General features: G+C 48.3%; 1 protein-coding gene across 9 annotated transcripts in view; it reads left to right on the top strand.

Annotated features, from left to right (window-relative positions):
• SYBU (syntabulin) overlaps positions 1-12,399 on the top strand; it is a 108,780-nt gene extending 96,381 nt beyond the window's left edge. For all 9 annotated transcript variants that reach the window (XM_072774269.1, XM_072774266.1, XM_072774267.1 and 6 more), the window contains 3 exons: positions 6,111-6,314; positions 7,621-7,770; positions 10,358-12,399. In XM_072774269.1, coding sequence (XP_072630370.1) covers positions 6,111-6,314; positions 7,621-7,770; positions 10,358-11,501 — 1,498 coding nt within the window. In that variant the 3' untranslated portion in view covers positions 11,502-12,399. The remainder of the gene's footprint in view (positions 1-6,110; positions 6,315-7,620; positions 7,771-10,357) is intronic.
• The last annotated feature ends 376 nt before the right edge of the window (positions 12,400-12,775 follow it).

The following is a 12,775-nucleotide window of genomic DNA, read 5'->3' as shown; positions in this document are numbered from 1 at the left end:
CTTGCATGGCTGTCAGTTCATATTTAGTTATTACTCAGTGAACAGTTTTTGTTTTTTATAATGATTTGAAATTAGAACCTTTCACTGTCTTACCAGCTGTGGTCACAGGGCTGGAGCGCGCGTGTCTCCGAGGCCATCCCTCAGCCAGCCCTTGGCTGTGTGTCCACTCACCCTTCTCTCCTCCCCTTCCCTCACTCACCTGTGAACTCACCTGGTGTTAACGTAGTAGTTTCCACTTCCTACCTGCCTCCCCTCCATGAATCTGTCATCTCTTAGCTGGAAGCCTCTGACTTCACCATTTCTTTCCTCTAGCTGAGCTTACCTATTACCCTCATGAAAGAGACATCGTGAGCTCAGACTACTCCCAGCACTCACTTGGGGAAGGGGTGAGAAAAGAATAAAGTTCACAGATGTGACTGGCCACCACCAAGAGGCATTAGAGCAGACTAGCTACTTATATGGACTCTGGAGCCAGGTTGCCTTGGTGGGAATGTCGGCTCTGTCACTTGCAGGCTGTGCGACCCTGAGCAAGTTGCTTAACTTCTCTGTGCCTCAGTTTCCTCATCTGTAAAATAGGGCTGTAATCATACCTACTTTGTAGGGTTCACTGTTAGGATTAGTTAGTAGACATGAAGTGTGGGTCAGTGCGTAGAGCCTAGCAGGCATCAACAAATGTTCACCATAGATACTATTTGGGTTGGGGAAAGTGTGGGAAACTCATGAGCCACCATTCACATGTGGTGGGAAAGATTCTAAGCCCCAGGATTCTCTCCTACTATGCATGATTTTATTTGTTCAAGTATTTATTGAGCATCTACTATGAGGCGGGTTCTGGTGATAGGGCAGTAAACAAAACTTTATGGAAATTATATTCATTCTAGTAAGATAAAAAAAGGACAATAAATACATAATAATATAATTATTTTTAAAAACATACAGGTAAAGAATATTGAGAGTAATGAGATGGATGGTATGTTTTGGATAGGCTGGTTCCAGACCTCTGAGCCAGGGAGGGACCCGAGCAATTCAGTGGAATGAGGAACAAGACATCTGGGGATGATTTGTCTTTAGACTTTGAGCAAATCACTTGACTTTTCTGGGCCACAGTGTCCACGTTTGTAAAAGGAGGTTTGGACCACATAATTCTTGAGGTCCCTTCATGGAGAAAAACAGGTTAGTTTCTAAAAACTTGCATTCCCAGGATTCAGGAAGCTGGTATCTCACATTTCTCTTCAGTGAGCAGAACATTTAGCTGATGTTTAAAAAGGGACTTGAGACCCCCTGGTGCACAATTTTATTGTTAAAAACAAAGCTGAAGCCAGACAAACCTGTAACAAAAGAGTGGAGCCCACAATGAAAAAGCCCAATTGTTCTATTCCCAAACACAATCTATTTGGAAATAAAATACCTCTGGGATCACATAATATGAATATAAACATTTTCTGTATAAATCAGATGTGGCTTGCTCTGAGAATAAACCATTTATCTAACCTATTCAAGAAAACTAGCACATACCTGTGGTACAAGGTATCAAAGAACAGAGAGCAAAAGAAAAAAGAAATGGCCTGTCGAAGAAGCTGATTGTATTAAGCACTTCAAAAGAACTTGTGTTTGTGGTTAAATTCCAAGGTAATGTCAACAATACAGAGTGATTTAGAGAAAATTGTCTAGTCTGGAATCTGTGGTTTCTCCAAATGACTAAAAATTGATATAGTAAACCTAAAATAGCTAAATAGAATTATGTGCAAATCAGATACATGCTTAATAGATGGAAAAATGGAAAATTGGAATTGGCAATGTTCTATTAGCCTCACTTTTTTTTTTTTTTTTTAAATCTGACCCAGGCATAGAGCACAGTCAGTAGATTTATGTGATGGGATATCTTGAGCACTTCACATAATTTTTGTGTTCTGTGGGACCATGCACTGAGGACGACTCCTCTAGATGTGCCAGGTATCCGGGCCAAAGTTTATAAAGCTTATCATCCTTTTAAATGGCTTGCTTCTCCTACAATAAATGAATATTCTCTGTGGAGAATCAGCTCCTGGGAAGAAGGCGAGCAGGAACATTTGGTGAAGGGGTGGGAGAAATAAGTGGCAGGTGGTGTTGGTGAGGATATTTTTGATGGGATCTTAAAAACAAAACTAAAGTTTCAATGATCTCTTCTTACAGAAGGCCAACTCTGTTAACATCTCTGAGGAATTCTCTTTTTTTAAAAGCTTTATTTATTTATTTTGAGGGGAGGGCAGAGGAAGGGCTGAGGAAGAGGGAGAGCCTTAAGCAGACTCCAGGCCGAACACAGAGCCCAATGCAGGGCTCCATCCTATAATCCTGGGATCATGACCTGAGCCAAAACCAAGAGCTGGACACTTAACTGAGTGTGCCATCCAGGCACCCCTGAGGAATTCTCTTTCTTAAACTAAAATCCTAATCTGACCAAGGGCAGATAGAAGTGAAAAGGAAAAAAAAAGAAAATGTTTGGAATTTGGAGCCAGAGAAACATGGGCTTGCGTTTAGCCTCCCTTATTAATTATGTACATGAGCCAGGGCCCTGAGCTTTACTGTTCTGGAAAATGGGATAATAGTGGCATCTACCTCATTGAAATAAATGAGCTAATCCATAGTGCCCAGAATTTAGTAAAAGGGTCATAAATGGATATTTTCCTCAGTAGTGATAAAAATAATACTGATGGACATGATGATGAAGAGGATGATTGTGATGATGATCACATTAGTTTGCTCAGGCTGCTGTCATAAGATATATTACAGACTGGGGGTCTCACACAATGGGAATTTACCTTCTCACAATTCTGAATGCCAGAAGTCCAAGATCAAGGTGTCAGCAGGATTGGCGTCTGCAAAAGCCTCTCTCCTTGGCTTAGAGATGGCCCTCTTGTCTCTGCTTCTTCAACAGAATTTTTATCTGTGCCTGCATCCATTTCCTCTTCTTATAAAGACATTAGTCAAGTTGGATTAGGATTTAATTAGATTTAATTACCTTTTTTTAAAGCCACGTTTCCAAATACAGTCACACTCTTAGGTACTAGGGGTTAGGGCTTTTTAACTTTATGAATTTTGGCGGGGGTGGGGGGAATGACACAATGCAGCCCTAACAGTGATCATCGTGATGACAGTGATGGTAGTAATGTTGCCTTGAAGTAAAGGACAACATTGGGGGATAGAAATTAATGTGGGCCCCTTGTGAGGTTCTCTTCCCTTTCTCTCCATTTCCATCTGCTGTATTCAGGTGTGCAGGAAGGGGTAGGGTCAGCAGAATTCTGCCCCTTTGTGGACTTCAGTCTTCTTGCCCACCACACCAAGGCATTTGGGGTAAGCTGAGGAAGGTAGCATAGGGTTTGCTTCTCACGGCTATGGCAAACATGGAACCCTGGCCTCTCCTTGAAAATGTTTTGCAATGACTTTGTACCCATATGTGTTAGCAGTTGAACGGAACTAAACTAATTCATTGATTATTTTTAAGCATGTAGTTTCTTTTTTAAAAGTCAGCTCTTGGTACGGCTGGGTGGCTCAGTGGTTGAGCGTCCGCCTTCAGTTCAGGGCGTGGTCCCATGGTCCCGCGATGATCGAGTCCTGCATCAGGCTCCCCTTGTCCTCTTGAGGAGCCTGCTTCTCCCTCTGCCTGTATCTCATCCTCTCTCTCTGTGTCTCTCATGAATTAAAAAAAAAAAAAAAAAAAAAAAAAAGGCAGCTAGTCAGCTCTTGCAGTCTAACAACTCATTTCCTGAAATATATCAGTATAGCAGATGTGTTCTTAAAAACTCCCATCGAGTTTAATTTGTATCTTAGTGACTGCAGCACAATAAAGGTTGGTGGTGAATTCTTCAGGTCATAACCACATGCATAGCCAGTATATAACATACCTGTTTACAAGCTCCAAAAGATATATTCTATCTGTGTAAAGTAAGAAGGAGATATTTCAGTAGAGTAAAAAAAAAAAAAAAATCTGTTTTTAAATCTTAGTTCAGCTGTGTGTTCTTGGGCCACATTACCCTTAGTTGCTTCGTGTAACTGAATACTTCATGTACTTCATGTAATGTAAATGAGTGGTAATCGTTGTACCAGCTTTATAGCATGAGGGTCAAAATTAAGTAAAACTGTGCTCGTAAAACATTGGAAGAGGCCCGGGATCTCAGAAGGTCATTAGTGAAGGTCGACTTGGAAGAGGACTCCCCTGGTCAAAACGAAGGCTTGCTCTTTCCTTTCTCTCCTGACTTGGAGAGGTTAATCCTGCACGTTTCTCATTGTCACATTCAGAAATGTCAGGCCGGTTGGAGTGGACTCAGAAGTGAAGTGTGGAGAAGCAGATCCAAGCCAGAGCCCATGTATTCTGCTGCTCAGCTCAGCACCACTGGGTTGCTGAAGTTGGTTTGTCACAAAGCCATCTGCCCATCTGTTCCATATAAAGTGTCCCCTTCTCATGAAAAGGAGGCAGAGTCTATCTGGATGATTTCAAAAGGAAAGAACTTTTTAACTTCAGAATCGGATGATGTTTCATTTATATGTGATTTACTGGGTTGACAGCTAGTTGAAGTTACATTTGATTTTAAGTAAGTGTGGTTTCGGAGCCAAGTCTGCCCACACGCACACTCACATTTACATGCGTTTCTCATTGACATGTGTCCGTTGGATACAACTGTAATCAAAATTGCAAAGAGAGGATTGTCAGAAAGCAGTACTTCTGTATGAAAGATATCTTGTTCTTTTTCATTTTCTTGTAATCAAGAAATATTCCCAACACTGAACTGAACTGTTATCCTATCTAAGTAATTTCAACATTCTCAAGATGCTTCCTTACATAGTGGGGTCAAGTTTCTGGAACTAGATTAATAGGGAAGTCCAAACAACTTTATCCTGTAATAATATCCTACAGCTGCATTGCCTTTAACATCTTATCAGATGCACTCACATGCATTCTTAGATTCGATTTTCCCATCAACTCTGAGGAAGGCAAGAAAAGTTATTAGAGATTCCCATGTATTCAGTAGATTCATTGCCTAAGCTCCTAATAAGTGGCAGTGCCAAGGCTCAAACCCAGTTTATTCATTTAGCAGTCATTTTGGGAACACCTAGCATGTGCCAGGAAGTAGTGGGGATATAAAAGAACAGATTGTGTTCCTGCCCTCAGGCCGCCCTAGTCTAGCAGGAAGGACACACAACCGTGCAGTTGTGATGCCATGTGATAAATCCCAGGATGGATGTTTGCACAGAGTACTAGGGACCACTGAGGAGCCACGTGTACACAAGCCTAGGGAAGGAGGAATCCGGAGAAGGCTGCTTGGAGTGTTCCCATCCGTCTGGAAGTTGGAAAAATCCCAAGGCATAGGGTAGGGAGCAGGAGGACATTCTAGGCAGAGAAAATGATAAATACAAAAACATAAAAGTGATGGGGAGCATGGGTCATCAGGAAACTGTAAGTTGTTTGGAATTCTGGAATACGGAGGGAGGAGTGCAGGAGGGTAGGTTGGATGGGGAGGTGGGATCAGACCTCGGGAGGTAGGAGCCCTTGAATGGCTTTGAGGACGCGATGGGAAGAGCCAGAGGCAGCCTCCGGGCTGAGGGGGCTGAGGGGGCGAGAAAGCAGGCGGCGGCCGGGCCGCGGGAGGCCTGTGACATTTCAGCAGTTACATGATGAAGGTTTTGTTAAATCATTGGCAGCGGAGGAAAGAAAATGGGTGGTAAAAGCTACAGGCTTGATACGTCCATGTGGGCTCCGCTCACCTGTCCTCCTCCTCTGTGGGCAGCCCCCCTTCTCCTCATTCTCCAGACGAGCCTCCCTAATGTTCTTGCCCCCCCTGAACCACACCTGAACGCTTTTAAGCGGAAACAGGTGGACTGGAACCAGCCACATCTTCCGGCCGCCTCCAAAGCGAACCTCCACCAAATCGGTATTTCACGCGGTCTGTGCTCCTGTCAGGCGTCGGGATTAATTCAGAAACAGGCTTTAGGGCCAGAAAGTATTTGCGAGGAGGGCGGAGGGCGAGGCCGGTGCTTGGGGCGGGAGGAGAGACCTCGGGGCCAGGCTGGGGCCGGGGCTGGCGGCCGCGGCCGCACCCAGCACCCAGCACGGCCGTTCTCCCCTCTTCTCCCAGCCGGGGCCCCCACGGGCGGAGTAATGGAGCCTCGTCCTACAAGGCCGCCGGCAGCCCGCCCTCCCCGCGGGAGAAGGACTTGCTGTCCATGCTGTGCAGGAGCCAGCTGAGCCCCGTGAACATCCATCCCGGCTACGCGCCGTCTTCCCCAAGCAGCAGCAACTCGGGCTCCTGCAAGGGGAGCGACGGCAGCCCGGTCCTGAGGTGAGTGCCCGGCGGGGGAGAACGGTGAGGCGCTCGCTCTGGAGTTCCGGCCTCGTTCTGTCCTGTCGTCGTCTGGGCCTTCCCTTCCCACGCTCGCCAGTCCCTCAGGGCAGCTGCGGGAAGGCCACCGAGGCTCAGCAGCCCCGGGGGGCTGGCACGGGGCGGGGGGGAGTCGGACCTCAGCCGCGGACTGGGGGCCACGTGGTGCCAGGACCGTGTGAAGCACTGACAAGGGCGTGAGCCTCAGAGAGGGCCCGGCTTCCCGCACGCACGAGGGCACCGAACACTTTGCTCTTCTCGTGGCAACGTCTAAGGTGATTCTGCAGGTCCCCGTTGCTGTAGTGTAGTAAGCAGTCGGGAGGGGATCCAGCCCAGTCTGGAGGGACCAGAGGAGGCCTCCCTGAGGAAGTGACCTTGAAATGAAATCTGAAGGTCGGGCAAGGAATTAAGTAGTCCCTGGGGGCCAGGAGGTTGTAGGAAAAAGGACCTGCATGCCCAAAAGGACCCAACAGGAGGACTAGAAGGTTGGGAGCTGGACACAGGCCATCTTGGACAGAGTGTAGGCTCAGGGGGAGCAGGTGACTAGCGGCCTGGACTGGTTCCAGAGTCAGGGAGGAAGCTGCCAGCCCTCCACCCTCAGTCTTCTTCCTCCTGGGTGGCCCTTCTCGTCAGTCAGCTCTCTTACAGCAGGGATGCCCCACACTTGGCCAGGCCTGAGAGGGGCCGGCATTCCAGCTCAGGAAGTTTTATGGAACACTGGGCACTTTGTTTACAAAACACACTCTGTGACGGTGGAGTAGCCCTTTCCCTTTGGAAGAAGGAAACGTTCCACCGAATTGGCACACTCACACCAGGGATTGATCTCAGAACGATTTGAATCCAACTCCTAGCAATCAAGGTGTTCGGGTAGTGGCACACTGTGTGGAAAGTCAGGACATCTCACTCCCATCCTGCCTTCCCGCCTGCCCCGCTTATTGTCCCCTAATATAATAGTGTGTTACTATGCACCCACAGGCAAGCCTGTGCACAATTGTGCATTATTCTGCATGAGGTCATTCGTAAGCCATAGAAAATCCTCCCTCCCCACTATCTCCACTCTCTCCACAAACAACCTTCCTGAAGTCTCCCAAGTAATGAGCGGCCCTAAGAGTGGCGGGTGTGTCATAGCCCCCCTTCCCAAGTGAAGCGCACAATATTGAGGCTTAAGACCCCAATACACAGCTGTCGCTCCTTCTCAAGCCATTAGCTGTGTCTTAACTTTTCTTTTTACAGAAAAAGTAACAGTTCATTGCTTGGATTGTTTCAGGCGGTCTGGAAGGTACATGTCCTGTGGTGAAAATCATGGTGTCAAGCCCCCAAATCCAGAGCAATATTTGACTCCTCTGCAGCAGAAAGAGGTCACAGTGAGGCACCTCAAGACCAAGCTGAAGGAATCTGAGCGCCGCCTTCATGAAAGGTGAATCTGCATTCCTTTCACCCTGATTAAGGACGGTTTCGTTTTCCATAAAATGAAATACAAACCCACACTATTGAAAAATAGAAAAGAAGAAAAAGTATTTCATTTTCGCCAAATTCCTTAAACCAGTCTTTCAGAAGAGCCATTTCATATTCCTGTGTGATTTGGCTGTTTCAGGAATTCACCTGACAGGGTACCCCCTGCCTTTTCTGGGCGTGTACAGAAGCATTGGGTGTGTGCGTAGCTATTTTTAAATGGCAGGAACACTTGCAGGAACAATCCCATACTTCCAGCAGAAAGGGTCACACACGGGCCCCTATTAAGCCCTGTTTATCTCTCTGAGAGCGTGGATGGCCCTGTGTATTGTGATTCCTGCAAGCTATTTCTGTGCTGAAGGAAGAGGTTCATTATTCTTGGCTAAGTGTTAAGGTGAAAAACAGAAACCAAAAAACAGCCCATGCTTAAAGAGATCTTATCTCAGAGAGAAAGGACCTTTGACATCTTGGGGTGGGCCAGATTTTCTGTTTAATGATTTTTCCCCTGGAACATTTTGGGAATAGACGAACAGAGCTCTGACCAGGGTAGCATGAGTCAGATCTTACTTTCTGAAAGTCTTTGTTTATGATTTAAGGAACCGATGGAAGGGATTGAGCAGTCATGGCAGGGAAGCATACGGCAATGAAACTGGAGTATAGTCAGGTCTAAACTTAGAAAAGCAAAACTAACATTCCTTCGAATATACCAGGAACCTGACCGCCTGGCCTTCATACCTACTGATAATATGAAAACTTGTATTTATATTGATTATGAAGAAATGATATGTCAGGAAGAATTTTTTGACAAAGATCTTAAAATAAGGTCCCATGAAGTATCTAAAAAAAAAAAAAAAATCCCATCTATTTTTTAGATGGATTTCCTTCAGTGTAGATGATGGTTCCAGGGTCATCTTACCCTAAGAGGAGACAGTAATCAACTCTTCAGAAAGTCCTTGCAGGGCACCTGGGTGGCTCAGTGGTTGAGCAGCTGCCTTTGGCTCAGGACATGATCCCGAGGTCCTGGGCTGGAGTCCAGCATTGGGCTCCCTTCAGGGAGCCTGCTTCTCCCTCTGCCTATGTCTCTGCCTCTCTCTGTGTGTCTCTCATGAATAAATAAATAAAATCTTTATTAAAAAAAAAAAAAAGTCCTTGCAACATGTAGCATGTTATAGCTTAAAATTTTTTCAAATGATTATTAGAATATGATCAGAACAATGCTGCAGGGCTAAAACTTAACCAGTGTGCCTTCCTCTTTTGATAGGTAGTAACCTTTAAAAGTGAAATGGACTTTCCTTCCACAATGTGTAGACGTAAGAAAGGGTAGGCTACGGACGCAAAAGCTGGCGAAGAAATTCTAAAGTGTTCTCATAACAAAATTTCAAATATTAAGTACTGAAGGGAGGGAGGATAATGTTATATTTATTGCACCACCTGACAGCACCCAGGAAGAAAAAGACAAACAGCCACCTCATTTTTTATTCTGATTCTAGTTATTATCATTTTTGCTATTTTACAATTGTGGGGGGGCAGTTCCTGGCTAATACTTGTGAGAGAAAAATTGAAAACCCACTTAACCTCTGCATTTGAAGGGGAGTAGCACCGGCTCTCTGAAGTGGGTCAGGACTGGGGGGGGGGGGGGGGGGCTAAGAGCTGCTGGCTCCCTCAGTTCAGCCAGCCTGTCCCCTCCCTGGGTCCCTCACTCAGCCAGCCTGTCCTCTCCCAGCTTCCTCACTCAGCCGGTCCTCTCCCTGGGTCCCTCACTCAGCCTGTCCTCCCCTCAACTCCCTCACTCAGCCAACTTGTCCTCTCCAGGGTCCCTCACTCAGCCAGCCTGTCCTCTCCCCAGCTCCCTCACTCAGCCAGCTTGTCCTCTCCCAGGGTCCCTCACTCAGCCTGTCCTCTCCCCGGGTCCCTCACTCAGCCTGTCCTCTCCCAGCTTCCTCACTCAGCCTGTCCTCTTCCTGGGTCCCTCACTCAGCCAGCTTGTCCTCTCCCCAGCTTCCTCACTCAGCCAGCTTGTCCTCTCCTCAGCTCCCTCACTTAGCCAGCCTGTCCTCTCCCCAGCTCCCTCACTAGGCCTGCCCCCTCCCAGCTCCCTCACTCAGCCTGTCCTCTCCCTGGGTCCCTCACTCAGCCAGCCTGTCCTCTTCCTGGGTCCCTCACTCAGCCAGCCTGTCCTCTTCCTGGGTCCCTCACTCAGCCAGCTTGTCCTCTCCCCAGCTCCCTCACTCAGCCTGTCCTCTCCCCAGCTCCCTCACTAGGCCTGCCCCCTCCCAGCTTCCTCACTCAGCCTGTCCTCTCCCAGCTTCCTCACTCAGCCAGCCTGTCCTCTCCGTGGCTCCCTCACTCAGCCTGTCCTCTTCCTGGGTCCCTCACTCAGCCAGCTTGTCCTCTCCCAGCCCCCTCACTCAGCCAGCTTGTCCTCTCCCGGGGTCCCTCACTCAGCCTGTCCTCTTCCTGGGTCCCTCACTCAGCCTGTCCTCTCCCAGCCCCCTCACTAGGCCTGCCCCCTCCCAGCTCCCTCACTCAGCCAGCTTGTCCTCTCTCCACAGGGAAAGCGAGATCGCTGAGCTCAAGTCCCAGCTGGCCCGCATGAGGGAGGACTGGATCGAGGAAGAGTGCCACCGCGTGGAGGCCCAGCTGGCCCTGAAGGAAGCCAGGAAAGAAATCAAACAGCTCAGACAGGTCATCGAAACCATGCGGAGCAGCTTGGCCGATAAAGACAAAGGCATTCAGAAGTATTTCGTGGACATAAACATCCAAAACAAGAAGTTGGAGTCTCTGCTGCAGAGCATGGAGATGGCGCACAGCGGCTCTCTGAGGGACGAACTGTGTCTGCACTTCCCCTGCGACTCCCCAGAGAAGAGCCTCCGCCCCAGCACCCCGTTGGGCCAGATGGCCGAGGCGCTGGCCCTGGAAGAGCAGGGCCCGGAGGAAGGGGCCGACGGCGAGCTGCTGCTGGCCGAGGCGACGGCCCAGGGCTCCGATCTGTTCGATGGGGTGGCCGCCGCCGCCGCCACACGGGCCGACGCCCTGGAGCTGCTTCGCTCGGCCCCCGGGGCCGAGGTCCTGGCGCTGGTGCCCGGGGCAGGGCGGCAGGAAGAGGGCAGCGCGGTGGCCGAGCAGGCCGTGCAGACCGACGTGGTGCCCTACAGCCCTGCCGTGTCCGAGCTCATCCAGCACGTGCTGCGGCTGCAGGAGCCCTGGCCCTCGAGCCCCGAATCTCCGGACGAGTCGGGGGCGGACTCGCCCGCAAGCTTCCCCGAGTCCATCTCCGCCTTCATGGTGGACCTGACGCCAAGAAATCCCAACTCGGCCATCCTTTTGTCTCCCGTGGAGACCCCGTACGACGACGAGGCCACGGCGGGTCCGGAAGCTCCTGCGCACCGCCTCATGAGGGAGCTGGACTTCGCAGGCCCGGCGGAGGCGGAGGCGGGGGCCGAGGCCGAGGCGAGGCGGGACGGCGGCGCGCTCCTGCTGGCTGCGCGCGGGCCCGCGGGGGGGCAGTACTGGAGCCGCAGTTTCCTGGTGGATCTCCTGGCCGTGGCTGCCCCCGTGGTCCCCACCGTTCTGTGGGCATTCAGTACTCGGAGGGGGGGCACGGATCCCGTCTACAACATCGGAGCCCTGCTCCGGGGCTGCTGCGTGGTCGCCCTGCATTCGCTGCGCCGCACCGCCTTCCACATCAAAACCTGAGGAGGAGGAGGAGGAGGTCGCCCGGTGCGCCGACCTGCCCCCGGGGAACCGTCTCTGGTCTGTCGTCTGGCTCCTCGTATTTGATTTGCACTATATTTAGTCGAAGCCTGTTCACTGTTTAAAACCGGAGGTATCTTCCAAGGCATGGAGACGTGGTTCGAGTTCAGTGTCCCACCAGTGGTAGAGAAAGCATGCGCCTGACCCTGCCGTGTCGTGCGAGGTACCCGTTCTTATCCTAGTGGTTCAGGAAGAGAAAATGCAGAGTTTGCACTTTCAAGACAGCTTCTGTAAGGCTGGCATGTTATCTCCTTGCTTTGCTTTGTGCCGTTTTAAAACGTGTAATTGTTACAGCATTCCAATGGTCTTGTGCACAGCAGGGGACTGTAACCAAAAATAAAACCGTATTTGTGTCATTGATTTGAAGAAGTCTTGAATAGCTCCTTAGTGTCTTACTTGGGGTTGATAAGGTTTGAGTGTTTGCAGTTTTTTACTAAATGTAGCTCCAAAGTTGTAAAATGGCTTGTTTGTTCCTAAACCTGTTAATCAATGAAACCGTATGTAAGTTTACAACGTATTAACTTATTTTTTGCTTATTATATAGTGTTTTATTGGAAATTGTTTGTACCTACACACTTCAGCATGATGAAAATAAAGATTAGTGTTTCCATTTAAATAAATGTTTTATCCTCCTATGAAATAATTATCTGTTTAGTTTTACTTCTGTATATAGTAAAAAAGACTAAATGGATAGATCCTTTCTTCTTTATGAATAGGGGCCTATAAAAATGGAATAAGAAATGAGAAAAAGGGAAAATTAATAAAGGTAAGGATTTCCTGCTGTCTTTAAAAAAGCATTGTTTCTGAATAAAAGTAGCTTTGATTGTTTGCTGTGAAATTACCTATACACTTGTTTGTTCATATATTTATTTGCTAAGGATGTGTTGAGTATTTGCAAAAAAGTTGGGTTGATTTTTTTTTTTTTAAGCATTTTACGGATGCAGAGAGGGAGAACATGCTAATACTGGATGCAGAGAGGGAGAACATGCTAATTCCTCCCCTTGGAATAATAGGGTGAGGGTGGGTGGCTGGGAAGGATGAGATAATATGTGCTTTATATTACCTTGTGAGTATTACTCTATTTTACAGATAACAGAGCTAAACCTCAAGGAGGTTAAACCACTCACAATTTCATGGTTCATCTCAAGAAGCCAGGATTTCAAGTGTCAGCAAAGCGTTTTTTCCACTGTAAAGGGAAAAAGAGGTGAGAATATCCT

Source organism: Canis lupus, chromosome 14, assembly GCF_048164855.1.
Source record: "Canis lupus baileyi chromosome 14, mCanLup2.hap1, whole genome shotgun sequence".
In the NCBI taxonomy this organism is placed as follows: Eukaryota; Metazoa; Chordata; class Mammalia; order Carnivora; family Canidae; genus Canis; species Canis lupus.
Note: the sequence above shows the minus strand (reverse complement) of the source record. Positions and strands in the feature narration are given on the sequence as shown.